Genomic DNA, 27,028 nt, shown 5'->3' on the forward strand with positions numbered 1-27,028 from the left:
AGCCAATATTCAATTTTTCCAATTTACATGGAAAGAAGGTCATTATACATTGTTAAGCAGAAGAAACCGCAGGTTACTAAACAGTGCATGTAATCCGACCTTAGTTTTGCAATGTACTCAAATGTGTAGAAACAGCCAGGATGAATTTATATAGAAACATCAACAGTAGGACTACTAGTGATTTTTATTACTTTTTCTCATCTGTATTTCCCACAATTAACATGCACCATGGCTGAATAAGATAAAGTCACCATTTAAAAATAGATTTTATCTTTTGGTGATGGACTTATGCAACTTAACATAATGTTATCTAGATTCATCCATATTATGGTATCAGGATGCCCTTCATTTTTAACAATGACAACTATTCCATTGTATGTGTAAAACTCATATTTTAAGATAGATGTTTTCAAAGTAATTATGCGACTTTCAAACTCACCAGAAAAATCTCTGAATATGAAGGTATGGGGAAATCAGCAAATAAATAGGATGGCATAAGGAATGCCAAGAGATTTCTACCAGAAACTGGGTTTGGGGGAAAAGAAGGACCATTTCATCTCACATCCGTTCATAAATTTAGTGTTGGATTGTTCTGTTTTGTTCTAAGACAGGATCTCATCATCCGCCCTGGGCTGGTCTGGAACCTTCAATCTTCCAGCCTCAACCTCCCAAGTGCTGGATTACAGGCATGGGCTACCACTCCTGGCGCTTGTGCGTTAGATCAAACATCTGTCTGGATGATGCCAACTTTTACTCATACAAAGGCAGAGACAAGTCAAACATCTGTCTGAGTAGTTTCAACTTTACTGGTTCAGAGAGCAAACTTCTGATTGCCTTGGAAATTTTTCCTAAATTTCAAGTAATACCAATTTTTAGGCCTTTCAGCAAAGCTGTCTAATGACAACCACACATTTGCTTAGGAAGTGAAGAATCTGTGGGTGTTGAAAATATATTGTTAAAAATTTTATAAGCAAGACTGGTGGTTCAGGCTTATTAGAATAGCTACTTAAGATTGAGGCAGGAGACCATGAACTGAGTGAGTTCAGAGCCAGCCTAGGCAATTTAGTGAGAACCTGCTTTAAAAGTTTTTGAAAAGTAAAAACAAGACTTGGGATCACATGGTAGAGCCTAGCATCTGTGAGGTAATCACCTGTACAACACACACACACACACACACAAACACACGCACGTACACACACACACGCACACACACGCACACCCAGACACAGTGATGGTTTGACTAGGTATGGTTCCATAGACTGTGTTTGAATGCTTGGCCATAGGGAGGGACACTATTAAGAGGTGTGGCCTTGTTGGAGTAGGGGTGACACTGTTAGAGGAAGTGTGTTACTGTGAGGGCGGGATTTGAGGTTCCTGTGCTCAAGTTAAAGCCAGTGTGGCACACAGACTCCTTATTTTGCCTTCAGATCAAGATGTAAACTCTCAGCTACTTCTCCAGTACCATATCTGCCTGCATGCGACCATGTCCCACTATGATTATAATGGATTAAACTTCTGAAACTGTAAGCCAGGCCCAATTAAATGTTTTCCTTTATAAGAGTTGCTGTGGTCATGTTGTCTCTTCACAGAAATAAAACCTTAACCAAGACACACACACACACACACACACACACACACACACACACACACACTGTAAGAAAATAACTTTCAATTAATGACTTCCTACAAGGGAGCTGTATTTAAGGTCTATTGTTACTTACCATCTACATCTAATACTAACTTTGAACAGCAGCTTATTCTTAACACGTAACATATATCATGAAATAGAAATATTTGCAGCACATAAGTTTTATTTTAAATCATAAGACTAGATAGTTACATAAAGTGTGGAAAAAGACAATTCCACTCATATGGTTTCTCATGAGATAATTAGGAATGGCTTTCTTCAAGCCAAATGTGACAGGTGTCACTGCGGTAAGAAACATTTAAGCTATTGTCCCCACAATGCCAAATATTTAATGGAAGACAAAAAGAATTCAATTCTAGAAGCCAATACCGAACCTACATGACATCATTCACCCAGATGCGTGCAAAATCTGGATTGTTAAGAATTGAAGCTTTGTGGTAAACATCACGAAGACTCAGTCTTTGGGTTAAACAAGGCACTTATGAAACAAAGTAATACTGGAAAAAACACATTTTCATTATAGAAAGATAAATCAAACGGAACACGTACAGTTTAGATGATGTGAATTAGCTTGTATAAACTATCATGCAAAATACTAACAAGATAATTCAAAGTTGCGGTTTTCAGGTTCTCAGTGAATCAAACTGAGTATGCCCAAGCTTTGAAAACCACAAAAAAACCATCCAATAGAGCTGGGGGAGGCCTGCTGGCTTACCCTTCCCTGAGCCAGAACACAGAAGTCCAAATCACAAAGCTAAGCCATCGTCTGAGACAGATATTCTCAGGCCATGGTACAACTTCAAACTACCAGTAAAGTACTTGAATATCTGAGGTGTGGGAAAATAAGCAAATTAAGTGGGAGAATTTTATGAGAATTTACCAAGTAAGGCTTTTAATCTCAGACACCATTGTGCAAGCCAGATTTAGAAGAAACAGCAGAAGTGGGGGATACAAGAGGAGAGTTGTCCCTCTTCACAGGCCCTCCCCTTTTGGCTTAGTTCTGGACTTTCTGGGGTGCTGTTTCAATGTAGAGAGGAGGGAGAAGCAGCACTGAGGATACGTACAGTAAGGCAGACCCTGTAAGAAGGAAATAACTCAGGAGGCACCCGACGTATAAACAAGGCAGCTGACGTCACACAGCTGAGCATATGCCCAGAACCACAGGGAGAAAATTTCAAACCATGCTAAGAAGCTCACGGACAAAATAACTTCTTAGAGTCAATTAGGAAAGTGCATGGTCATATTCTAGTTAGGATATGGAGGAGTAGTTTATTCTACAAACTCGGACCTGATTCTATTTCAACAAGCCTCTACACACAAGCTTTGGAACCCAGAGGTTTGTCGCTTCTCGACTTATGTTGTAAAAGAGCTCTTCTTAGCCTACACAAACCCAAACACAACTTTCTCTTGTGCTCAGCCAGCTCTGGGTACTCTGGACTCTGCTTTCAAATAGCCACCTCGATATGACTTTGCACCTTGCTTCCCAGCGGCCAGCAATCACCTCCTTGGAACCAACATCAGTAACTTAATAAAGAGCTTAGAAACCCTTTGTCCCCCTCCCCCTTTCTTTTAGAAAGTTTGCCAGTTTCCTGGGGCCATAAAATGAGAGGAGTGGTTGGTCTCCCTCTCCACATGTGCTTCGATACCATGGAAACCAGGTTCCATGGGGCGCATGTCTGTCTGCTTATAGCTGGAGAGCCATGGCTGCCTCAAGGAGGAAATACACAGTCTAGCCTAGCAAAAGCCCAGAAGCCCCCCCTCACCTACCCCAATACCAGACGCAAAGATCCCAGGAACACCGCCTGTGGTTCCCGAGAACAGAGAAAACATGGCTACGGGGCTCGGAGGGATGGGGTCAGGAGGAAAGGAACAGAAGAAGGGTTGGGGCATGTGGCCTGGTGTGCCCCAAGACACATTAAACTGCACCTGATGAATAAAACAAGATGCACCACATACAGAAAAGATAGAGCGGCCCACCTGTGTCTGTTGAGGGATATTTACAAAGCTTGGATCCCGTGGTCCAACACTGACGAATCGGTTTGCGGGGGAGGTGCTGGGTGTCGAGTAGGCTGTGAAGGGAAGGGACACATGCGTTCAGGAAGCAGCACGAGATTGCACACACAAACAACACCAAAACACACAGTCTCTGAGCCTATGCAGCTGATTAATGCAAACACTGGAGCTAGCAAAGGATCCGGCTAGCAAAGGGAGGGTGGGGAGGGGTTGGTTCCCAGGGACCGCTGGGGTTAAATGACGTGAAATTGGTGCTCAGAGGAGCTGTTTTTTTCCTCCCATTATCCAAATTAGAACATGCAGGACATTTGCAAAGTGTACTTTACATGTTAAACATGAGCTCTGGGGTAGAGATAGGCACCCTGGTCTTAGCGACAGGGAGAGAGGAATGAAATAGGAAACGGAGGGGCACAGTTCATTTTATAGCCATGCTTTCTCAACTGCTACACTTGGACCAGTCACAAACCAGTTCTGGGCCTCCACAGCTGGAGGTGGAAGAGGAGTCTTAGGAAGGAATTGAAGGGGGTGTCAAGGAAGGAGGTGAAAACCCAGCGAGAGCGAGCAGCCTTTATAGGCCCAGCAGCGTGTCTAGAATCCTTACGATGCCAGGTGTACTGAAAACCTCCACATTGCCACTGTTCCTTCCTAGGACCTTTCTGCAGGGCACAAACGGAGCGCTCTCCGGGACCCTGGGTATCACATTAGAGTTCACTATCCTCACTATTATACACGGGAGGTTTGCTGTTTTAATGTTTTCGAGCTTCTTTGATGGAGAAAAGAAAGTCAGGGGCTTTTTGTGAGCTGCAAGCCCAAAATAGGTTTAGGTGTTCCACAAATTCATTTTACCACATACTCAAAGATTTATTTCACATTATTTCTTTGTTCTAGAATTTTTAGATTTCTATTTAAATGTAACTTTTATTTATTTTTAATTCTGTGTGTGTGTGTGTGTGTGTGTGTGTGTGTGTGAGAGAGAGAGAGAGAGAGAGAGAGAGAGAGAGAGAGAGAGAGAGAGAGAGAGAGAGAGAGAGAATGGACATGTGGATGCATATACATAAGGAATTCAGAAGACGGTGTCAGGTGTCAGCTTCCCAGGAGCTGGAGTTCTTGGTAGTTATGAACTGCCCTACATGGGTGCTGGAGAGGAAGCCAGGGTCCTCTGTAAGAGCAGTATCTGTTTCTAACTGCTGAGCTAGCTGTAATTTCTAAATTAAAAAGCTATAGATTTGCACCATCTAAAGAGGAAAAAAAGACCTAGTTTCTGCTGGGCCAGTTTGTCTTTATTGGCATCACCTGTTTCTCTTTGAGGTTCCGTTCTACAGAAGAGTGCCCGTGTTTCTTGTTCCTGGTCTTAAGCACACCCAGGGATATAATTCCTACCAATTTGGCCCAAGTCCTGTTGGTTATGCTGGTAACAGATGAGCCATTCAGACAGGTCTATGATGGTCATATGGTATAGCTGAGACCCAGTTAAAGTGTTGAGCACAGGATGAACCCCAGGGCCCTCTGAGGTCAGGATAGGATTGTTCTAGCAGCCTTCATCCAATACTTGTTTTACATAAAAGGATGAGGATGTGTCATACTGTTCCATAATGAGAATCTGGAACAACTTTCCACCTGGCAAGTTGGAGTTGAGAGCTACCTCTACATTCAGCCATTAGGCCAGGCAGGTTTGAGTTATTTGTGCCTCTACATTCTAGGAAATTTACTGTATATGAAAAATATGAGTTATAGTTACCTGGCAATATAGTTACCTGTTTCTAGAATGCCGAAAGGATGGAGGAGAGAGATAAGAAGGAAGCAAGCACTGAAATGACCTATTGAACCTGCTAGGCAAGGGGGAAAGTATTCTTTTCATTTGTGAATAGGTAGGTGGCTTGCACAGGTATAGAAGTGTATAGAGGTATATCTGGGTTTTGAAGCTATGTGAATCATGCTATACTTAGTCTGATGGTCCTGGTGAAACAATGTGCACTGGACAGCTGTTAAGCAAAGGCACACAGCAAATTTTCTTACGACACTTTTGTCATACTGGTAACATCCCAAACAAGCACACTAACTGACCACAGCATACATAGTAGGGTATGTATGTGTGTTTTGATACACTGATCACCACAAACGGGCTTAGTTTGGAAAGGGAGTTGTATTATGTCCCATTACCTGTTTTTGATTGACTTAAATATTGACATTATTACGTTTAACTTGTTTTCTCTTCCCATGATCCAAATTAGAATATGCAGGGCACGACATTTGCAAAGTGCACTCTGTATGTTAAACATGAGCTCTGAGATAGAGAGAGAGATGTAGTTTTTTAAAAACTCTCTGGGGGACCACCATCCAGCTCCCAAATAATACATGGAGACTTATTTTTACTAATGAATGCCTGGCCTTAGCTTGGCTTGTTCTAGCCTGCTTTTAAAAAAAAACTTAAATTATCCTCTGGGCTTTTTACCTTTCTCTAATATATCTTTCTTTCCTTCTTACTCCTTAGCTGGTCCCTGCCATCCTCCTCTCCTTTTCCTTTTCTCGATCCTCCCTCTTCTTTCAAGTCTAACTTTCTCCTATTTATTCTCCCTGGTAACCCCACCTATTTCTCTCTCCTGCCTAGCTATTGACCATTTAGCTCTTTATTAGACCAATCAGGTGTTTTAGGCAGGCAAAGTAACACAGCTTTACAGAGTTAAACAAATGCAACATAAAAGAATGCAACATATCTTTGCATCATTAAACAAATACTCCACAGCATGAATGAATATAACACATCATAAACTAATATTCCACAACAGAGATATACCCTGGTCTTAGTGACAGGGAGAAAGGAATGAAGTAGGACAACAACTTTGCTACTCAGAATTACCAGGAAGGAATAATTGTTTATTTCCCTTTCTTTAGACAAATCACAATTTAGTTTCCAGAACAGTTCAGAAGGCCTTTAATACTCCAAAGGGATACTCAAATGTCACAGTTTATTCTGCTTATTAAAAATAAGACAGTGGTGGTGAGAGAGCTGGCAGTGTGTTCACACTTATTTATCTAAGGAGTTTGCCAAAAATGTAGTCTAGTGCCTAGGAAACATGAGTCTACAGAAAGGTAGCTTCTGGGGACACTTACATAGAAAAGGCAAAGGAAGGAAGGGAGGGAGGGATAGAGGAAGGAAGGAGGGAGGGAGAGATTCTGAGGGAGGGAGGATTCTGATGCCTTTTCCGTATTATAGCTATAACAGGAAGAAGCCAAACTCCAATAGAACATTAGTTCCTGAAAAGATGTGACAGAAGTTGAATTTGAATTTCTTCAATGAAGCCATGGAATCAGGGACTTGTATTACTGAGCAAAGACTCAGCTGAAAGTTAAAAAATAAACATATGTCATAGCAAATCAACTGCACACACACAGGCAAGAATTTCCAAAATGAACAGAACATCAGAAGAAGATGGGCGGTGTGGTAATTAATGACACATAACTGTGTTACAATGCTGTTACAGCATATGCATGGCTGTCTTTATAATTTTTGCCTTATTTATTCATAAGACCAAAAGTCAGATGCTGTGGGAAGAGCTTCGGGAAATCATGAAATCTGGAAAATAGATATGGTGGGATTGTTGTAGACATTTTGAGACTTTTGAAGGAGAGAACCAAGGGTAACTAGTGACTGTCTTCATGCCATATACAGGGATTCCATTTTAGTCACATAATCTTATTTTATAAATCCTTGTTTACCATTCATTTGGTGGCTTCTGAAATAAAGTATTTGCCTTTTGTTTTCAGACCCTTTACTGATATGGCCATGACCGTTTTCCTAACACCGTGGAAGAATGCTTCCTTAGAATCTGCCACCATATCTTTTGTGTACATCTGATGACATTTCCCCATTACCTGGTGTATTGCTTCATATTATCCAAGAATTTTAGTTGGGCCTTTACCACATAGTCTTAAGTACTAAAATTAAAAGTTAAAATCATAGCTGTTGTGTCCCCCACATTCTCCAGAGCTCCTCCTTGTCCTATGCATGTCTAATTCCATACTCCTTCACAAGGGACAGGGACACTCTTGCCATTGTAGGAACACAGGGGTAAATGGTTCAAGAATCTCTCTCCCTCTCTCTCTCTCTTTCTCTCTGTCTCTGTCTCTCTCTCTCTCAATCAGTAGCAGGTTTACAGGGTCTCTGAGAATGTAGGAAATGGCTGGTGAGACAGACTTGACGGTGGAGAATGAATAGAGAGGCCCCATCAGATACACTGCTCGTCACACCTCTCTAGGCATCCCTGAGGACTTAGCTTCTAACTCAGCAATGGGTACAGTAAATAGTTATAGCCAGTGTTTTGGCCTCTTCCCCCCCCCCAATAAGAGCAAGGGACACATGTGGATAAGGAGAAGCAGTAGCATTAGTGCCCACTGCAGCAACCCTGACCCAGTGACACTTGCTCATGCTGCCAAGAATTTGGCAGGTATATTTTTGAATGGTGGTTATCACTATCCTGTCTTTGGACAAAGATATTACCGTTAGGATATCTGTATCAAAGTCAACTGGTATTTCACATATGATCTCCCAAATCTGACAAATTAGCAAGCTCAGTGGTAGATGGTTTTAAGGTCTAGTTTAGCCACTAAAATGTGATACAGAAGGGGGAAAAGGAAGAAAGCCTGGGCTTCTGTGAGATGTGTGACTGCAAATTAGGATTGGTCTGCATCCAGAGGCTCTCCGAGGAACCTGAATGGTGGGTTCCCTGGGGCTAAGCTGCTTGCTGGTTGTGACTGGGGACTAATAAGCACAAGTGTGGGATCTTTTGGCAGGAAAAAATAATAGAGACCAGGTGAACTTTGAGCTTCTGAATTTACTTCCAGATGCTAGGATCAACCCCTGCAGGTGGGCCCACCTGCTGGAAAGTGTGAAGAGGAATTGGTCTCTCGTTTCATCAGAGACACCAACTTTATGACAGTGGCAAACACCCTCTTTCTTCATTTGCTTAGATCCACCAAGTTTAATGTGTGGAGTCCACCAGAGAGTTATTTTAACGCCGTCATATGCTCTCTCTCCCAGAAGATGCTTACTGCACACTTGCCATATGGCAGGCTCTGTTCTGCACACTGCTGCACACAAAGGTGACAAAGACGCTTGCTATCCTCAGATGTCAGCATCGACTGAGGAAATTAAAGTTTAGAAAATGACTACGAGAGTCTCGAAGTGATACAGATAATCTGTGGGCTGTTAAAAGACAGACAGTGACATGATGTAAGAGGAAAAGGGAGGAGTTTTAGAGGAGATGGAGATGGCTTTTGAGATGCCTGTGAGGGAGTGGGGTTGACAGGTTCCTGGAGACAGGGCATCCCAGAGGAAGTAGCATAATCTGGGGGAGGGAGGGTGCAACCTCAAAATGATACCTTCCCATTAGCAAAAAGAAGGCTGATTTTGAAGGATTAGAAACCCACATGTTTGAAAAATGTAGGGGAAGAGATTCACGAAGTTAACTTTCTTTTAAAAGGAAGAAATAAGTTATAGAATAAACAAAGACAATGTATTTTGATTTCTAGCACCACAGTCAGATGAAACCCCACTTGGGACCTTCCCCCTCTTATCTCGAACACCAATGCATAGCTCTCACATTCTCTCGTTTTTCAGAAACTCACTTTGGGGTTTTCCTCGAAACTTTAGTTTACTCAAAAGACCCTTGTGATTTTACAACTTGCCCAGGGAATGTGCTAGTTACTGGAACAAGGATAACCAAAGCAAGTTTAGAAATACAAACTTAGAATACCAAGTCTTCAAACAGCTGCAATATTATTAAATAATTCTCAGCAACACTTGGACCATGAAGGATGTTGATAAGTTGCAAATTAAAACACCTCATTAAATAGTGCCCAAAATTTTAACTTCCCATCATGTTTCATAGTGTGTGTGTGTGTGTGTGTGTGTATGTGTGTGTGTGTATGGGGGGTGGATAAGAAAAAAGTGATTTTAAGAAGACTGAAACTATGAGAAAAGAGATGAGCTAATTTATGAAGGAAACCATTACTATTGAATTCATTTATGGATTTGAACAGCAGGTTGCTGCAAGGTCACTAGAGAATGCTGGAGACTATCGGAGCCTTCCTTTGTCAAATAAATCTATTGGTATGAGCAAGTGTGCAGGGCATGAGTTTGCCTTAGTAGTATCACATAGCTGGGGATGGCATGAGGTGTTTTAAGTCCTTTGAAAGTCAGAGATTTAGAGGGCTTCCTATGCATGGATGGGCATTGTTAGTTCTCATCTTGCATTTTTGAAGTCTAGAAGACAACCATTCCAAATTTCCACAATTTGGATAATCTCTGTGCAATCAGTTATCTCATTCTATTATCTCTGCCAATCTTTTGTCTCCACAAGCAAGTTACAACCAAGCGACACAGCCCTCAGGGCATGAAATTAAAGACTCCTATCATTGGTGAGTTATGATAGAACAACATACCCACAAGCTTCCTTCCCAGAAGGCTAATGAATTCTAACTTTAATATATTAGCATTACTAATATGTAACTAATAACAATGTGCATCACATGTCTAGGGGCCAACAGCTCACAAAAGGCATGAAGGAGTCAAACAGCCAGATGGCTTTGCTCTTGGTATTTCTGCTTGTACAGAGGCTACTCCATGCTGGCAGGAAGGGTGGAGACACAGGGTACAACGTGTACACAGAGAGAGGGGGACTGGAGGGACTTTGACTGAAGACACTATGACCTTGTATTACTAAAATCGGTGTGAAAACAGTGGCACTTCCTCATGAGGGTTTCCAGCCCCTTTCTACTCAAACTGACCATAAGTTTTCTTTTTTTAATTATTATTACCATATAATTGAAAAGGAGAACAGGCTTTGTCTCCATTTATTTCTGATGGCTAATCTAAATTCTGCAACTGTCATCTACTTTTGCATCAGTGCTACGTGTTGCTCCAATTGATAGGATGTATTTATTGATTCAAGGAGAGTCTACGTATGAGTAGGCACAGGTGAAAGTTATATGAAAACAGTGCGAGGAACGGACCCTGGATTCAGCTCAGGTTTGCTAAAAAAAGAAATGTAGATCGATATTATTGGCCCATTCTCCCTTGAAAAGCTTCTGCAACCTCTCCGAAGGCTGTGTAACTCTGGAGACCTACTCATGGGAATTTATCTTCAGCAGACAATAAAAATACTGATAAAGATTTATGCTCCAAGATGTTCATTACAGCGTTGCCTGCAAGAGTGACAAACTGGAACCAGCGTACAAGGGGATGCCTCATCCAGACAGTGTGGAGCATTCTAGAGACACTTGTGTTTTCAAATAGTAACCAATGACACAACAATGAGTGTGTAATATGAAATAAGAACCACCTTACAGGTCTGTAATATGCTATTGAACACACCTACATATGCACTTACATACATATTGTCCTCAGTTAGGGTTGAAATACAAACAGAATGACTGGAAAATAAGTTAAAGTGGTTACCTCTGAAGAGTGGGATAGTGGACACTTTTAAAACACCTTCTAGTGATATTTCTCTTTTTCTTTTCCCTTAGATAGGGTCTTGCAATGCAGCCCAGGATGGCCTGTAACTTGTGATGGACTTGCCTCAGGGTTCCAAGTTTGAGGTTATAGATATTCCTCATTATGACTGGACCCTTGTGGTAATTTTTAATCTTAAGTAAAATGAGTACAAGTGAAACTTGAAAATCATAAATGTGATGCTATTTTGTTTATATTCTAACAAATAAAGCTTGCCTGAAGATCAGAGTGCAAAGCTAACCATACTAGTTAGCCAGAGAGGCCAGGCAGTGGTGTGGCACACACCTTTAATACCAGCAGCCATACTAGTTAGCCATAGAGGCCAGACTGTGGTGGTGTACACCTTTAATTTGAGCACTTGGGAGATAGAGGCAGAATGATCTCTGTGAGCTCAAGGCTACCCTGGGCTACACAAGATCGAATCTGTCTAAAGGAGAAACAGAGCTCACACAAAGTTGATCCCATCACTTGGAGTGACACAGTTTTAATCCTAACACTAAGGCAGTGGAGACAGAAAGGGCACAGAGAGGAATAAGAGGTGGCAGGAGACAGGAGCTCAGGGCAGTGTGAGCAGCGGTTAGTCGGGAGCAGCCAGTCTGAAGCAGTCTGAGGATGCAGTCTGAGGACAGCATTGCCCCTTTGGTCTGAACATTGGCAGAGGTGAGAACTCTCTAGTGGCTGGGCGCTTGGCTTCTCTCATCTTTCAGCCTTCACCCCGATAGCTGACTCTGAGGTTTCATTATTAAGACCTGTTAGAGCTTGTGCTACACATAAATACTGTTTTTTTAAAGGGCATTGAGATATAGAAAATAAAGGTAGAGCTAGAAAATCCTGGATGGAATCTAGACTCGATTTGATTTTTGATTGTTTTAAGACAGGGTCTCCGAATGGAGCACAGGCTGGCGTCAAACTCATAATTCTGCTATAACCAGTGGAGTGCCACCATGCTCAGCTTTCCTTATGTGGTTCCTATTAGAAAGATGATCTTTTCAGCCCGTTAAGCTCTCCAAATACCTGTATGTAAAGAGGTAAGGATAGTCTGTGTTATTTACTGTACTCCCTTTTTTCTGAAAGTCTAACAGGCTGCTCTCCAGACAGCTCAGCCCACAGTGAGGTGTGGAAGTTTTTCAGAAAGACAGCAAGTCTGGATTCTTTTGTGCCTTGGGAGAAAGTGTTGGAAGAAAAATGTGCTATCATCTACCCTGGGCTCACTGATTCCAAAATCTGAGACTGGGGGCATTTATTACACTCACAAGAAATTTGTGTCTCAACAATTAAAAAAACGCACTCACACCTCTTAAGAGGTAATGTTATAATGAGGCTCATCACAATTTGTAAAGGTTCCACAAATCTTGCAAACAATTAGGTAATGTATCTCAAGAGGAATGTTGCTGCCACTTGTTTCATAACCCTCCTTCCAGCACTGCAGACAGCCCATGGAGGCGATTAGGCCTGAGGACCAAACATGTGTCCAAGGATGTACCAGGGCCTATTTCATAGGATGGTGAAAATGGATCTCTAAATGGAAGGACATGGATACAAACTGTTTAAAACGGCATTTCTTAACTGTCTTATAAACAAGGTGTAGTATCTTAGTTAAGAAAGTGGTGCATAGATACTATATTCAATATGATCAGAACCATTCCATGTTTGTCTACAGTTGAAATTCATGCATACATATATGCTACAGAAGGAGGAAAAGTGAAGTGTTGACAGTAGTTGATCATGGAGAACATAACTCTCTTTTTACATGTTTCTATGTTTTTGAAGTTTCCTGCAATGCCATATATTATCTCTAAAATGAAATTCTTAAAACTCATGTGTCATCTCAAAAGGAAAAAGGAAAAAAAACCTCCGGCAAATACAGACTTGACCTGGCTATGGTTATTCACATGGTGCAGCCTTCCCTTCCACTCTCTCTTCAAGCCTGCCCCGTCCTCTTAACTGAACTCAGGACCTTTTGTGTACGGGGCAAGCGCTCTACCATTGAGCTGCCCATCCCTTCATTCTCATCTCAATGTCTTTCCCCTTGCTCTGGGACCTGTGGTTTTCATCTAATTCAGTGCTATTTTTTCTTGAAATAATAAAAGCATGTTTTTATGGGGTGTTTCAGAATGTTCAAAGGAAAATCACAGTATCACACCTGTCAGCATGTTATATGTCCTGGCTGAGTGGAAAGCACCAGGCTTTGGAGCACAAAGACTTGAGTTTGAACATTAGCTCAGCTCCATTTTCTTTAGAGGAGGTCTCATGATTCCACCTCTTACTTAACAATAACTGTACCTAATGCATTTGTAAATAACCAGCGTTTGGACTTCAGTAACATTTTTTCTTTTCCCTTGCAGTTAACATTGTTTTAAAAAGTCATTTGTGTAGCGTGTGTGTGTGTGTGTGTGTGTGTGTGTGTGTGTGTGTGTGTGTGTGTGTGTGTACATGCCTCAGCTCATGCAGAGGTCACAGAGCAACTTGCAGGAGCTGGCTCTTTCCTTCCACCATGTGGATCCCACATTGTCAGGCTTTATGGCAAGTACCCTTACCCGCTGAACTACCTCGCCGGCCCCCTTTTGGAATGAAAACATTAAAAAGCAGACTGTATACAAACCAAATGCTCTGAAAAACTGTGAACAAATTGCGGTTGAAGACAGTGTGATCCAAATGTATGCTGGGGATCCTAAACAATGCTAAAGGCAGGCCTTGTCCTGAAGTCTCTCAGAAGGGGAAAATATTACTCTTGATCGAAGATAGAACATTTTCTTATTATGCCGAGGGGCCAAAGGATTTGGTGTGTGAGCAAGACTTTGAGAATATCATTAGGCAAACACTTTCAACCATAAAGAAATAATTAGGTTTTATCAAAGAGCAAATCAAAACTTAGTATTATTTGTTTCTATCAGAAGAGGCACTCCCAATAGCCCTGTCTCCTTCCTCCCGTCAACCTAGTCACTAATTCCTATCCCTTCCTCTGAGGCAGTGTTCAGTACAAGTCACACCTCTCAGGAACCTCAATCACAAAGGCAGATCTCAAAGGCTATTCTGGAAGTCTAAATAAGCTTGTCTACATTTACAGAGTCCCTGTGCATAGCAATTACACTGGTGGATGTCTGGGTTATCAGTCTCCCATTATAGTTCATACCTCAAGAAATACTTTAGATAAAGCTTTGCTCATATGTCCAAATACATGTGTGGCTTGCGTTGAAGACATATGCATAGGTTTATGATTTTATACAGAAATATTGAATACTTATGGCATAAATGCTATATGTAATATCACACACACATACACACACACTTGTTCTATGGAGAAGGTAAACTGTTTAAAGTACTTCAATGGCCTGGGAGGGGCCTGTTATCCATATGTATATGTTTGCCAATATCATGTTAAAATACTTTTTGATCTTTGATAATCTATAGGTGTATTAGAAGCCTTTATAATGTCTTCCTTTCCTGTCTTTATATGCCTTCTTGTATTTGATTGTTGGTCTTTCTGATTCTGACTTTAAAAAGCATATATTATTTTGGCCTCTTGTCACAAATGCTGAAAATATTTTCTCCATGCTATATTTTTTAATTTGTTCTGTGTATTTTTCCCATGTGTATATTTTTAGTACAGAACTTGTTTGTTTTTTCTTTGATGGATGCTTGGTAAATATACATATATATGACTATATGTATATATGTATGTGTGTATAATATTTTCTCAGAGGTCTTCCTTTCTTAATATTATAAACAAAATTGCACTGTGGTTTTGAAAGATGTGTAGGTCAATCTTTTAATGTTTTTTTTTCTGTCTGTTTTGATCCCAGATGACATTTATGTTTTTGGAAGAAATATTTTTCCAGATGGCTTCTCAGTTGTCCAGTATACTCTATTGAATACTGGAATCTTCTGATGCCACTCTCTTCACAGACTAAGCACTTTATGTATTTGGGCCTTGTGGTAGCTTGAATAAGAATGGCTTATATATTTGACAGCTTGGTCCACAGCTGGCAGAACTGTTTGGGAAGGATAAGGAGGTGTGGCCCTCTTGGAAGGGGTTTGTCACTGGGAGTGGACTTTGTGGTTTCAAAAGCTCATGCCATTCCCAATTCTGTCTGTCCCTCTCTCTCCTCTCTCTCTCTCTCTCTCTCTCTCCTCTCTCTCTCTCTCTCTCTCTCTCTCTCAAATCAGGATATAAGCTCTTAGCTCCTGCTCCAGCACCATGCCTACCACACCATGATGATCATGGACTAAGCCTCTGAAACTGTAAACAAACCCACAATTAAATACTTTTAAAAATAAGCTGTCATGGTCATGGTGTCTCTTCACAGCAGTAGAACAGTAACTAAGACTGGCCTCATTAATGACCCCCTAATGCAGAAGAATATAAAAACCAGTCTATAATGGAAGAGCTGGGAGTGGTGGCTTCTGTCTGTAATCCCAGAACTAAGGAGGAAGGGAAATGCTAATAGTTCCAGGCCAGCTTGGGCTACATAGCAAGATGGTCTCTGTTTGCTTCTGTCTGTCTCTTACTCACACACATACATATACACATGCTGATAACAGAAGTAATAGTAAATATATTAAAACTAATTTGGAAAAAGGATAAAATAAGTTTTGGCCCACATCAGACATGGTACTGAGAGGGAGTGAAAATGGCAAGGAGGTCTTTGGGATTGTTCTGTCTCTTGCTTATGCTGGCAGTTACAAGAACTGTAGTGTTATAAAAATTTGCAGGCCTCTATACCAAAGAGAATTTTATTAAGTAAACATTTTAAAATTTGGAAAGGATAATATAGTTTAGACATCATTTGTGAAAAGGTGCTTTGTGAAGTGAATCTACTAACTTGGTTTTAACTTACCTATAGTCTACCATTCTCTAAAAGAGGGAACATATCTCTGCTAATGAGACATATTCAATACATAAGTACAGGTGACTACTAAGGTCTTTTACATTTCTCCACATAGAGTTTTTATTGCCTTAGAAAGGGGAGCTTTGGGCTATTACACAGAGTCTTATGCCACAGCAAAACATAGGGATCCCAGTTTCAATGTGGCTCAGTGTGAATCATGTTTCTATAACACGTGGCTTCATGGCCTTCAAAAAGTTACCTTCTCTCTCCATTTGTCTTCTCTTTCTCCATCAGTTTACCAAGAAGCTTTCCTTCATGAGCTAATGTGAGGGGGAAATGTGGTACCACAAGTAAAGGGATAGATGGAATGCCTGGTGAGAGCTCAGCTGTCTGTGGTGTTCCTCTCAAGCGCCTCTTCCTAAACTTCCTTGGTCATCTGGGAAGAGAGACATGCCCCCCCCATACTGGCCCACGGGCAAGGCTATTGGGCATTTCTTTGATTAATGATTAATGTAACAGGGCCCAGCCCATTGGGGGTGGTACTACTCCTGGGCAAATGGTCCAGAGTTAATAGGAAAGCAGGTTGGTCAAGCCACGAGGAGTATGTCAGTAATCTGTGTTCTTCCATGGCCTCTGCTTCAGTCCTTACCTCTGGGTTCCTGCCTTAACTTCCTGCCCTGACTTCCTTCTACGTTGAACTGTGATGCGGAACTGTTCGCTGAAATAAATTCCTTCTTCCCCAAGGTGCTTTTGTTCATGGTGTCCGGTCACAGCAATAGAAACCCTAACTAGGACAGCCAATCAGTTATGGTCTAAGGTAGGAAAGAGAGCTCGGTAGTCCCAGCATCCCACCAAACATCGTACTGGGCAAGGTAACCTTCATTTTCTCATTTCAGTTGCCCTGTCTATAAAATGGTGACCTCAAAGGAGTGGTAGGAAGATAATACTCATGAGTAAAGAGCTCTATTCACCAAAAGGCATTGAACATATGTTAACTGTTAGGCTTAAACATTTCCATTCTGGTGGTAGATAATTGTTATGCTCCCCTTTATAGTGCATATTCATTTATGGAATGAAACCGATACAAGATTCATTTGAGACATAAAAATAAACAATAAATGTAACTTGCTATTACATGCTTCTATTTTAATAGAATTTTAGTTAAAAAATCAAAAGTTCATAACTAAGAAGGAACAGAGGAGAAAAATGTTTATGAGATTTTTTATACACCTTAAATTGATTTTTAATTAATTAACAAAGGAGAGTATGCATATTTTATCTCCTACCATAATTTAAAAGTGTTTTCTCCTTTGCATTCTAATTCCATGTTATGATGCCAATCTTTACTTTAGAAAAAATATGGAAAATTCCATTTTTGTGGTATGAGTTATCCCCAACCTATGGTATGAGGAGCTATAGTCCTCAGGACTCATAGAAAACTCCCCCTCTCTCTTTTAATGGGAGGGGAAATCTCATTATGTAGTTCTAGCTGGATGGAACTCACTGTGTGGGGTGACCTTGAACTCACAGAGATCCATCTGCCTCTGCCTCTGTAGTACTAATGATTAAAGACATGCTGTATGACATGAAGCCTCTTATGTCATATTGTATGTTTGAAAAGTAGTCCTTTGTTAAGATAATGACGCACCAGGTGGTGGTGGCCCATGCTTTTAATCCCAGGACTAGGGATGTAGAGGCAGGTAGATCTCTGTGAGTTTGTGGCCAGACTGGTATATAGTCCAAGTTATAGGAAAGTCAGGGCTATTACACAGAGAAGCCATGTCTCCAAAAACAAAACAAAACAAACAAACAAAAAGATGCTGCACCGTGAAAAGCTCTAGCCTGCCCAGGATTACCATCAGCAGTACGTTTTGCTTAGCCTGAGCACTGGGAGGTCTAACGAACTCTACCATCTAGTGTCTGCCCCTCACTCAGAATGGCTTCTCCTATTGTCTTCCTGTCTTCATCTTTTCAGGTGTTTAGGCTAACCACCCCACAGGCCATTTCTGATTTCTCTCCTTCTCAGGCCTCATCAGATGCCTCTGCAAAGCTTACTAACTCTATCTTTAGAACATTCTTGGAGTTCAAGAACTTCTCAGAGCCTCTACTGACCCTTACCCCCAGGTTAGTGCATGGACAACTCTCATCTGGATGACTGCCATAGCACCCCACCATACTCTGCCCAGTCCTGCTTCCTCAATTTTATCTATTGGTCCCTAGCTTTTGTTGTTTTGGGTTTCCACTCCCACCAGAATGAAAGTTCTTATCTGTTTCATTTGCCTTGGTCCTGTCTAGAATGGGGGGTGGCATGCATAAGACATTCACCGTGTCCTTCTTTTGGTCCTCCCCTGGCAACCTATTTCAACCAAGCCCTCCATGATTTTCTCACGATATCTGGGCTCTAGGAGGCACACCTCTGCTCACAGTCTCTCTTGCAGGAAACGTCCAAGTCCTGACCCTAGCCTACAAGCTTCCTGCTCCCAAGGCCCTACTCCATTCCCATACCTCTCCAACTTTGCCTCAGATCCTCTCCTCTCACTGACCTCCCCTTCCTCACCCATGCCAGCCTGCTTTGGTTGGTCCCTCTCCCTGCCAGTCATCGGATCGCACTCCATCAGGGTCTTTCTCTGACGTCCAAGTCAAAGGGCTGGGAGGACTTGTTCCCCACTTGCATGTTGTCCTACCCCTACTGCTCCTCGTTCATAGATGCTTCATGGATTTGCACCAGTAGGGATGGATCACTGTCTTACATCCCCTGCCTTTCATACTGACTGTGCTGCTTGTTCTGTCTCTTCCTATTTGGAACTTTTATCCCTTGTTCTAGGTGCTGAAGCCTAGCACTTAGAAGGGTTTTTGGCACACGGCTGATGCTCAGTAGCGTGAATGGAGAAGTGGTTTTCTTTCAGTGGTCATGGGTATGTACCCACACCACCAGCATATCAGTGAGGGTGGAACACATTGGGTGAACTGTTCTCACACCTCAAGGATCCTGTCTGCCATGTTCTAAACAGTTGCACACAGCATATATAACCAATGGTTCTGTACACATGCAAAAATGTGGAAGCCACTTTTAAGGGAAGAAGACAGCTTTCTCCTCACTCCTACTTTCCTGATTTCTAAGGGGATGGAAGCAGATTTTTCCCATTAAAATATATTTGTTTTATAGGGAATTTCTTCCCAGATCTGCCTTGTCCATGTTTTTTGGCCATGCTGAAAAGTTTTGTATTAGTGCCAGAGGCGACACATACTCTGCTCTAGGCTGGCATCCATTTGTACTTCATTATTAGATGATATTAAAAATACTGCTTTGGACTTTTGTCTGTGGCAAAGCTTGCCTATTATCCTACTCCCTCCCAAGAACCTGCTGTGAGTGGGCAGAGGAGTTAATGCTATTCTGTTCAAGAGGGAGTTGAGGCCTCCCAAAAGTTGGTAATAGAGGAGACCTTTGACTTGATCTCCTGTTTTATTTTTTTTTTAACTGGAAAAAAATCTTATTTTATTGCAAGCAATCCTAAACCGCTAAATAGAAAAGTGTCCGCTGCTATTCTTTGTAACAGTTTGGACACACTATTGGGACGTTGAACATTATATTTAACACCCTGCTTGACACCTCCTCCTGCTGCACAGCCTGCCTGATGCCTATCCCTGTTGCAACTGAACTCTAGTAAGCTGCTAAGGAGAAACAGAGCAAACCATCCTGCACTTTTAGTTTCTTGAAAGCACATGATTTAAAAAAGTGTAATTTCCCTTAGATTCATCCATTAGTTATACTAATTTTTGACCCTTTTCTCAGCTTGCTTCTGAGATGTGCCAACAGCTCACAGCTAAACAGCTTCCTTCCCACGTCAATGGATACCGGTTCTCTCCATTGCTGATAGTGCTGGACTGAACTATCTCTTACCAAATAGGTCTATCTCCCCAATTGCCTCTGGATCCTCAGTCTTTCTGCTGAAGAATTCATACACAATGCAGTCTGCTTACCCAAATAAATACTAGATAATACTTACATAAATATTAGATAATGCAAAGTTCACTCTCTGATCTATGTCCAAGAGAGATGCAAGTCACTTTAGAGTCACTGTCCCCAGAACCAATTCCTGCGACTGTGATCTAAGCAGAGAAGTCTTTCCTTTTGGGCTCTTTCTCTCCTGCATCCAATGCCGTTAATTACAATATTGAATGTAAGAAAGCCAAGAGGCCTTCCTATTTAAATGCTTGTTTATTGTTACAAAACACCTCTCCACCTGTTCCCTTTCATTCACTTGTTATTACTGCTTTTCAAGTTCCTGGCCTTAACACTTCCCATCCTAACTGATCTTACATATTTTTCTCATTTCTACTTCCTTCAGAGGCACAAGCACCACCACCACCCCTGGGCTCTCCCCAGGGGCACTGCTACTGCTCCCGTTCCTACACCTTCATTCTCTCCAAAGGATTAAGGAAGGTTCCATCATACCACCTTTCAAGGCTAAGCTTCCAGGTCACCTGGAAACTCCAGCCACCACCCTTTCTGCCATCATTGCAGCCATGAATAAAGGCCATATTTGTGTGTTCACACCTGTCATAGGCCCTGCATCTCCAAAATACCAAGAAATATGTGGAGAATTGCTCACTGCTGAGTTCATCAGTCACTCCTATCGTATAAATGGATTTCAGAATCTTCTATTTGATGATTAAATACTCCCAGACTGTTGAGAGAAAAGTCAAAAGGTTCTCTCTCTCCATTCAGCTTTACTCTCTATTTCCTTGTCTTTTCAACTCCCCTCCCCCACGCAGCTCCTGTGACTTCTGGATCTCACTTTTTTTTAAACCAGGCTCTTAGACCACTATGGGAATAGAATTCTATGCAAACCACTCCAGGAATACACAAAATTTAATAGTTTGTATCTTGTTCTCAGCCCTCAGCATGTAGTTACAGCATCTTAATCTACCATCTACATCCAATTATTTCCATATCTGATGTAGTTTGAAAGTACATGGGAGTGGTATTCACTGTGACTTGGGTCTGGACTCTGCCAGCTCATGCTGTAGATATAAGGGTAGGATCTGTGCCTATCGCTAAAGCTTGCACAGCAAGGGACACGGTTTAGGTGTGAACTCAGGTGCACAGAGCATGATAAGTAACCGGCGCCTTGTCTCAGTCATACTTACTTGGTGAGGTGGGGGAGGCTGCACCTCCTTCTGTTGATGTGGTTGGAGGCTTGGTGTCTGGCATGGGCAGAGGCACAGGCCTGGCCATTGGTGGTGGCGGCGGTGGCGGCAACATTGGGGTGGGGAGGAATGGGTTGTGCACCTTGCCTTGACTGCTTCCATTGGGCTACAAGGATTCAGAGAAAACACACACAAGAAAAAGAATAAACAGATGTTAGCCAATAGTTGCTTCTGCAAAACAAAGATTCATCAGGTGCCTGTCATGCAAATCACTAATATTCAGGCTGTTGGAAGCACATTGATCATTTTGTTACCCACAGTGTCGCATCTGGGAGCACTCTGGACATCTGGGAGCACTCTGGACTTGTCTGTCCATTGATCATTTTGTTACCCACAGTGTCACATCTGGGAGCACTCTGGACTTGTCTGTCCCTTGATCATTTTGTTACCCACAGTGTCGCATCTGGGAGCACTCTGGACATCTGGGAGCACTCTGGACATCTGGGAGCACTCTGGACATCTGGGAGCACTCTGGACATCTGGGAGCACTCTGGACATCTGGGAGCACTCTGGACATCTGGGAGCACTCTGGACTTGTCTGTCCCTGAATAACCAATAGCTGCTGCTTCCACCAAGACTTTTATAAAATGCTTGTTTAATACCTACATACATATTAGATTGAGGTATTATTCTTCCATGTGTATTTACATAGGTAAATCAGTGATCACTAAATATGTATATAAGATATATAAAACTATACTTTGTTTTCATTTCTTAAAGTTGATCTTGTAAGACAGTTAATAAGTATATTCAATGAACATAGATATTTTCTTTTGCATATCATATAGCACCAGGCATGGGAACTTTAATATTTAGCTATCAGATGTCTATTAGGCAAAAACAGCACTTCTAATTTGACTTATTCCAGCAAATGCCATGGGACTCAGACTTCTGGTTGCCTGAGGCGAGAACAGCCAAAGACCAACTTTCTAACAAAAGCAAGTTTCCCTCAGAAGAGAGCATGCAACGTTTACTTTCAAGGTCTTCAAAAAAAGCTTCATGGAGAGGCTTGTCTCAAAGCCTGTAAAAATGTGATCAAAACACAAAACAGCGCATTTGATAGTTACATAAGATGATGTCATGACTACTAAAAAGATCACGTTAGATGTTCAGAAGTCAGACGTGGTGCCAGTGGTCAGTTCAGGTTTTCATGATTTCCTGAGTGGCTTTTCATAATGAGTTATAGCCAGCAATAGTCTGTATGTAGACAGCAGCCCCAAACCAAAATTCAGCCAAAGGAGATCCCATTGTCCTGGACTTTCAGGAATAAACATAATACTTCTGCAGGGGCAGGCTCACTCCTTCATCAGCACTTGTGATATTTTTAGTGCTTTTTCTCTGATACTGGCTGGTGGTCAGAAGGCTGCACACTCTCACCAGCATCCTTGCCTTTATAATTTCTGTGTGGACCAAAAGCCCATAAGTGAATATTTTAGAATAAGTCAAGCAGATGAACACACAAGCAAAATAAAAAAGACACCATATTGATTTGTTGTCTAGACAGAAATGTATCTGTGAACAGATCACCAGACATTAGTCAAAGCTGCCCATTCTGGCTCAGACCTGCAGAATCAGGTATTTCTGCAGGAGAGAATGTCTAACGACAGAGCAGTGTGACATAACATCCTGAACCAGGCAATAAGAATTATGGCTAATCTGTGGTTTCAGGCATAGATATTATGAGAAAAGGAAATCAAATATGGCTTTCTGCTGGTCTTAATTTATTATTATTATTGTGATTGGCCTTGGGATACAGCTATTCATTGTAAACATACAGCTTTATATTTGTAATAAAATTTGCGATTTTATAAAATAACTTTACTATTAGAATGTTATTTCACATTGTGATTATTTAGTTTATTTGAGAAAAATGAAAACATTCATTTGTAGTTATTGAATATGGCTTAGTTTTATATGAAGATAAGTGGAAAAGATAACTACTCGCAGAAATAACAAACCATAATAAACTCTGCTTCTAGCATCTTGAGTTCAAGTACTGGTCAACTTGATCTAAAGTGTTAGAAGACTGTATTTAAAAAAAATCAGCTTGGTTGATCTGAAACATCTGTCCCTCTCTGCTCCCCACCTCTCTCTGCTACCCCAAATCATTACTTAAAATTATTCAGTCTATTTTGTTAACTGTATGATCCCGGGGTTAGAATGCAGGAGGTGGAACTCAGAAGGTTACACAGTTCACTCTCCAGACAATTTATATCCATAAGCTTGACAGCTGCAAACTTAACACAAACACTGTTTTTAAACCCTGGCCAATCACTCTTACAGCAAGTTAACTTTTCCACAATCTAGAATAAATATGACGTTTGCCTGTAGTCAGCCAGCATGACATTAGAACCCCAAACCACATAGTCACAGAGGGTCTTCTTCTTATTTTTTCATTTGGTTAGCATTTCTAGAGAAATGGGGGAAAGAAAAGGTCTCCTTACATTGAGGAAGCCCACCTGTCCAGCTTGCTGACCGGCATCAGGACAGACAAGCTGGACGAATTCTTTCAGCGTCTCCTGAGGGTGGTAGCGGATGGCTGGGTGTGAGAAGTAAGGCCCAGGTTGCTGGATGATGGGTGATGTTGGAAAGTGGAGAGTCGATGGGGTCGCGTGTGGACTTGCTGCAGGAAACAGAACACAACACAACACATCAGGGTTATGGAGAACCCCGCTTTGCCACAGCTGAGCCAAACTCAGTCTCTCTTTTTCATTTCTCTTCCTGGCCCAGTTCACAATGCTGCCCATGTGACAGGATGTAGCATGGACAGTTCTGATGAATTTTCTTCTTTAAGGCTCTAAGACAAACATGGAGGTTAGAGTGGGATAGAATTTCAAGTTGCCTCTCTCTGTTCAGTGGACGTGAGTTATAAAGGCATTAATAACCCCTGTTGAAGATGAAGATTATTCATTACCTTAAGAGCCTTTTTAATGAAGCAAGCAATAAAAAATGTATTTGGTAGATTAGACCTGATTTAACCGACATTACATTTGACAAATTCTACTTTGCACATATGGATCCCCTTTCATGCCGAGCTACCCATAGATAATAATTCATTGTTAAAGCTCTTACACTCCTTTCAAGGAAATTTCTAGGGACTAATTCAGGACTAGAGTTTTTTGAAGTCTGTAGTAAATGATCACTTAATGAACCCATGCAATTTGGGTGCCTCGCTTTACAGTGGAAGGTTTATGTTGCATTTTTCTCTGTTGCCCTTTCAAAGCTAAAGCAGCAACAGGCTGAGTAGGCAGGAACTCTGTGAAAGGTTGCTTCTCTGCCATAAATCTGAGAAGAGATTCAGACAACAACTCCTTTATATTTGAACCCTGATAAATATCATTTGTACAAGATTACATTAGATAAAAAAGCTTATGCGAGATCTTAATAAGTCTTCCAGGAATGCTTTTGTCCTTGAATTGGAGAGATGATGATGTCCAAGACCTGGCAGAGGATAAGGGCTTCATGTGAGGGGCTGATAACACTTAGCCAAAGTCCAAGCAGACCAGAGAAGACTCCAGATAGGGGATATATATGCCTGCCCCACCCCTTCCTTTTACAGTTTAAAATTTTAAACTAAAGGGGATCCTACAAAGAGGAACACAGAAGTGCCCACAGTTTTAGAGAATATGACTTTCTGAATACCAAGAGAAATTCATAATATTGAAGACAATCCAAAGTTCAGTAGGCTCCCCTTTTCTCCCACCATCCCACTGGAAAGGCTAAGGAAGCCTGCCTACTGATGCTGGGGTCTCCTGAGGATTAGGGTATGTCCTTAATAATAATTTAAAGGGATAGGGCTATATGGGTCAGAGCAACCCTTGCAGTTTCTAGAGTAGAAATGCAGGCTGTAGTAGAAGCAGGACACCAATCCAGGCTTGCAGATAATCAGGCAGAATCATTATTTTCAGGCCATGTAAATCGATTTAATAACAATTTGCAGGCTCCCATTATGGTTTCAAGAGACAAAGATGGGTTGAACCAGAAAATGTTTTGCCCTCAATCATACAGCTGAGGACATTACAAAAATAATCTATTGAAATCAGAATTTTCTACACTCGCTCTCTTCAACTTACTCTTCAAGAGTTAAAGAGTTGAACGTTCCTGGATTGCTCTTCCCCTGGAAATTGTGCTACTGGATGTGTAGAATGAAACGATTTTTGTTTTCTTCTAGCATGATGTAGTTGTCTCTATTGGTAATAAGAGACGTTGACCAGAGCCCTGTTTTTGACAGAGTCATTTCTAGTTAGCATTGTAGGTGTTATTTCAGAAAAGTAGATGGGGTGTACTGAGCTGAACAAAATTGTAGACTCAACTGTTGCAGCATGTCAGACACAAAGGTGGCAACTCCATTGCCAAGGGCCCGGTGAGACTGACCTTGATGATAAGGTGGCACTGCCCCAGGTGCTCACAGAAAGTGATAAGTGTTTTAGATAAGGAATGGGGCTAGCCAGAAAGAGTATGCTACCCAAGGTGAAACACTAGCATGAGCAAAGAGTAAGTAGATAAAAGGTAAAGAAATAAAGCACCACTGCCATTCGCTCTCTATCTGAATTGTTACTAAACATCATTGAACTTATTTTATTAAAGATGTAAAAGGAAATCATTAGCAGCATAAATCTCGACTTTAATTTCTTTATTACATTTTAGCAATAGCAACTTATTCATCTTTTCCTTATGGTGCAGATTTCAGTGCAAACCTAAGAATATATGGTACTATATACAATTAATTCTATAGTGACTGATTGATTAGGACCAATTAATTCTTAATTAATTCCTGGAAATCATCTGGCCTGAACTTCTAAATCAGACATCTGCTGAGTCTGCATTTACAGGGCTGTCCTCTTCAAGCCTCTTTTCTCTTTCTGGGGACAGAGATCAGTTCACTGTAGACATGGAAGCAGATGGTTCTAGACAGTGACCTTTAATTTCCTCAGAAAGAAACCTGTGATAAATGTTACAAAGATCTGTTGATTACTATTGGATCCCTGGTGTTTCTCTGGATAATCCTTATCTTCTACTGGACACTGAGGACTGTTAAAAGTCTATAGCTAAGATTTAATCAATGTATTTTTTCTCTTTCCTCCTCTCTACTTCTTTTTTCCTTCCATTTTATCTTGGGTTTGATGTTCTAAGTGTACCTAAATTTTTATCTAAGTTGTTCCAAATCATTTTAGAAGGAGTCATTGGAGCGAAATCAATCTATCAATTAACTCATTAAATGTTCTTTGATGGCTAGAGCAAGCTTTATCGAAGAGAAACTACCATGATGAAGCTGGCATGATGTTAATGGAATGTACAGAGTGCTCAGAGTCCAAATTTTTGTTGAAGAGAAAAATCTCTTATGGATGTGTGTGTGTGAATAGTTGACACAATAAAAAATTATAGTACATTATGTGAATGCATATTTAGAACCTTTAAAATGTGCATTATTTACTTGAGAGTCAATAAAGCCTTTTCTCCAGTGGTTAGTTTATTGCAGAGCATCCATCTGGATCCATGCTGATATTAATACAATATTGTGAATTAAAAGATACTACCAAATTGGCTGCTTCTGGGGTCTAGTGCACTCAGGACCCCCAGGGCTAGGAGCAGCACAGTGTGTGTCAGGAACACTCCACTCTGAATGGCTGTCACTACTAGCTTAACCACTAACTAGTGGCCAACCTGGTTTACAACAAGAACTTGGGCTTTTCATGGGAATACAAACAGTATGGAAGGGAAGGAAGTGTGAATTTCCTACAGGTCTAGTAATTGCTTATGGTCAGGCAAATTGGCCTGGCCTACCCCCTCCCCAGACTCCAGAACTTTCTAATT

General features: G+C 41.3%; 1 protein-coding gene across 6 annotated transcripts in view; it reads right to left on the reverse strand.

The window, feature by feature from the left end:
* Positions 1 to 27,028, reverse strand: part of Nfia (nuclear factor I A) — a 341,159-nt gene that overhangs the window by 31,832 nt on the left and 282,299 nt on the right. For 4 of the 6 annotated variants that reach the window (XM_040757137.1, XM_005074314.4, XM_005074316.4 and 1 more), the window contains 3 exons: positions 23,659 to 23,837; positions 21,155 to 21,320; positions 3,626 to 3,717 (listed from right to left, as the gene is read on the reverse strand). In XM_040757137.1, coding sequence (XP_040613071.1) covers positions 3,626 to 3,717; positions 21,155 to 21,320; positions 23,659 to 23,837 — 437 coding nt within the window. The remainder of the gene's footprint in view (positions 1 to 3,625; positions 3,718 to 21,154; positions 21,321 to 23,658; positions 23,838 to 27,028) is intronic. The other 2 variants (XM_040757136.1, XM_005074315.4) reach the window with 1 other exon arrangement.

Source organism: Mesocricetus auratus, unplaced genomic scaffold, assembly GCF_017639785.1.
Source record: "Mesocricetus auratus isolate SY011 unplaced genomic scaffold, BCM_Maur_2.0 Super-Scaffold_100014, whole genome shotgun sequence".
NCBI lineage: Eukaryota > Metazoa > Chordata > Mammalia > Rodentia > Cricetidae > Mesocricetus > Mesocricetus auratus.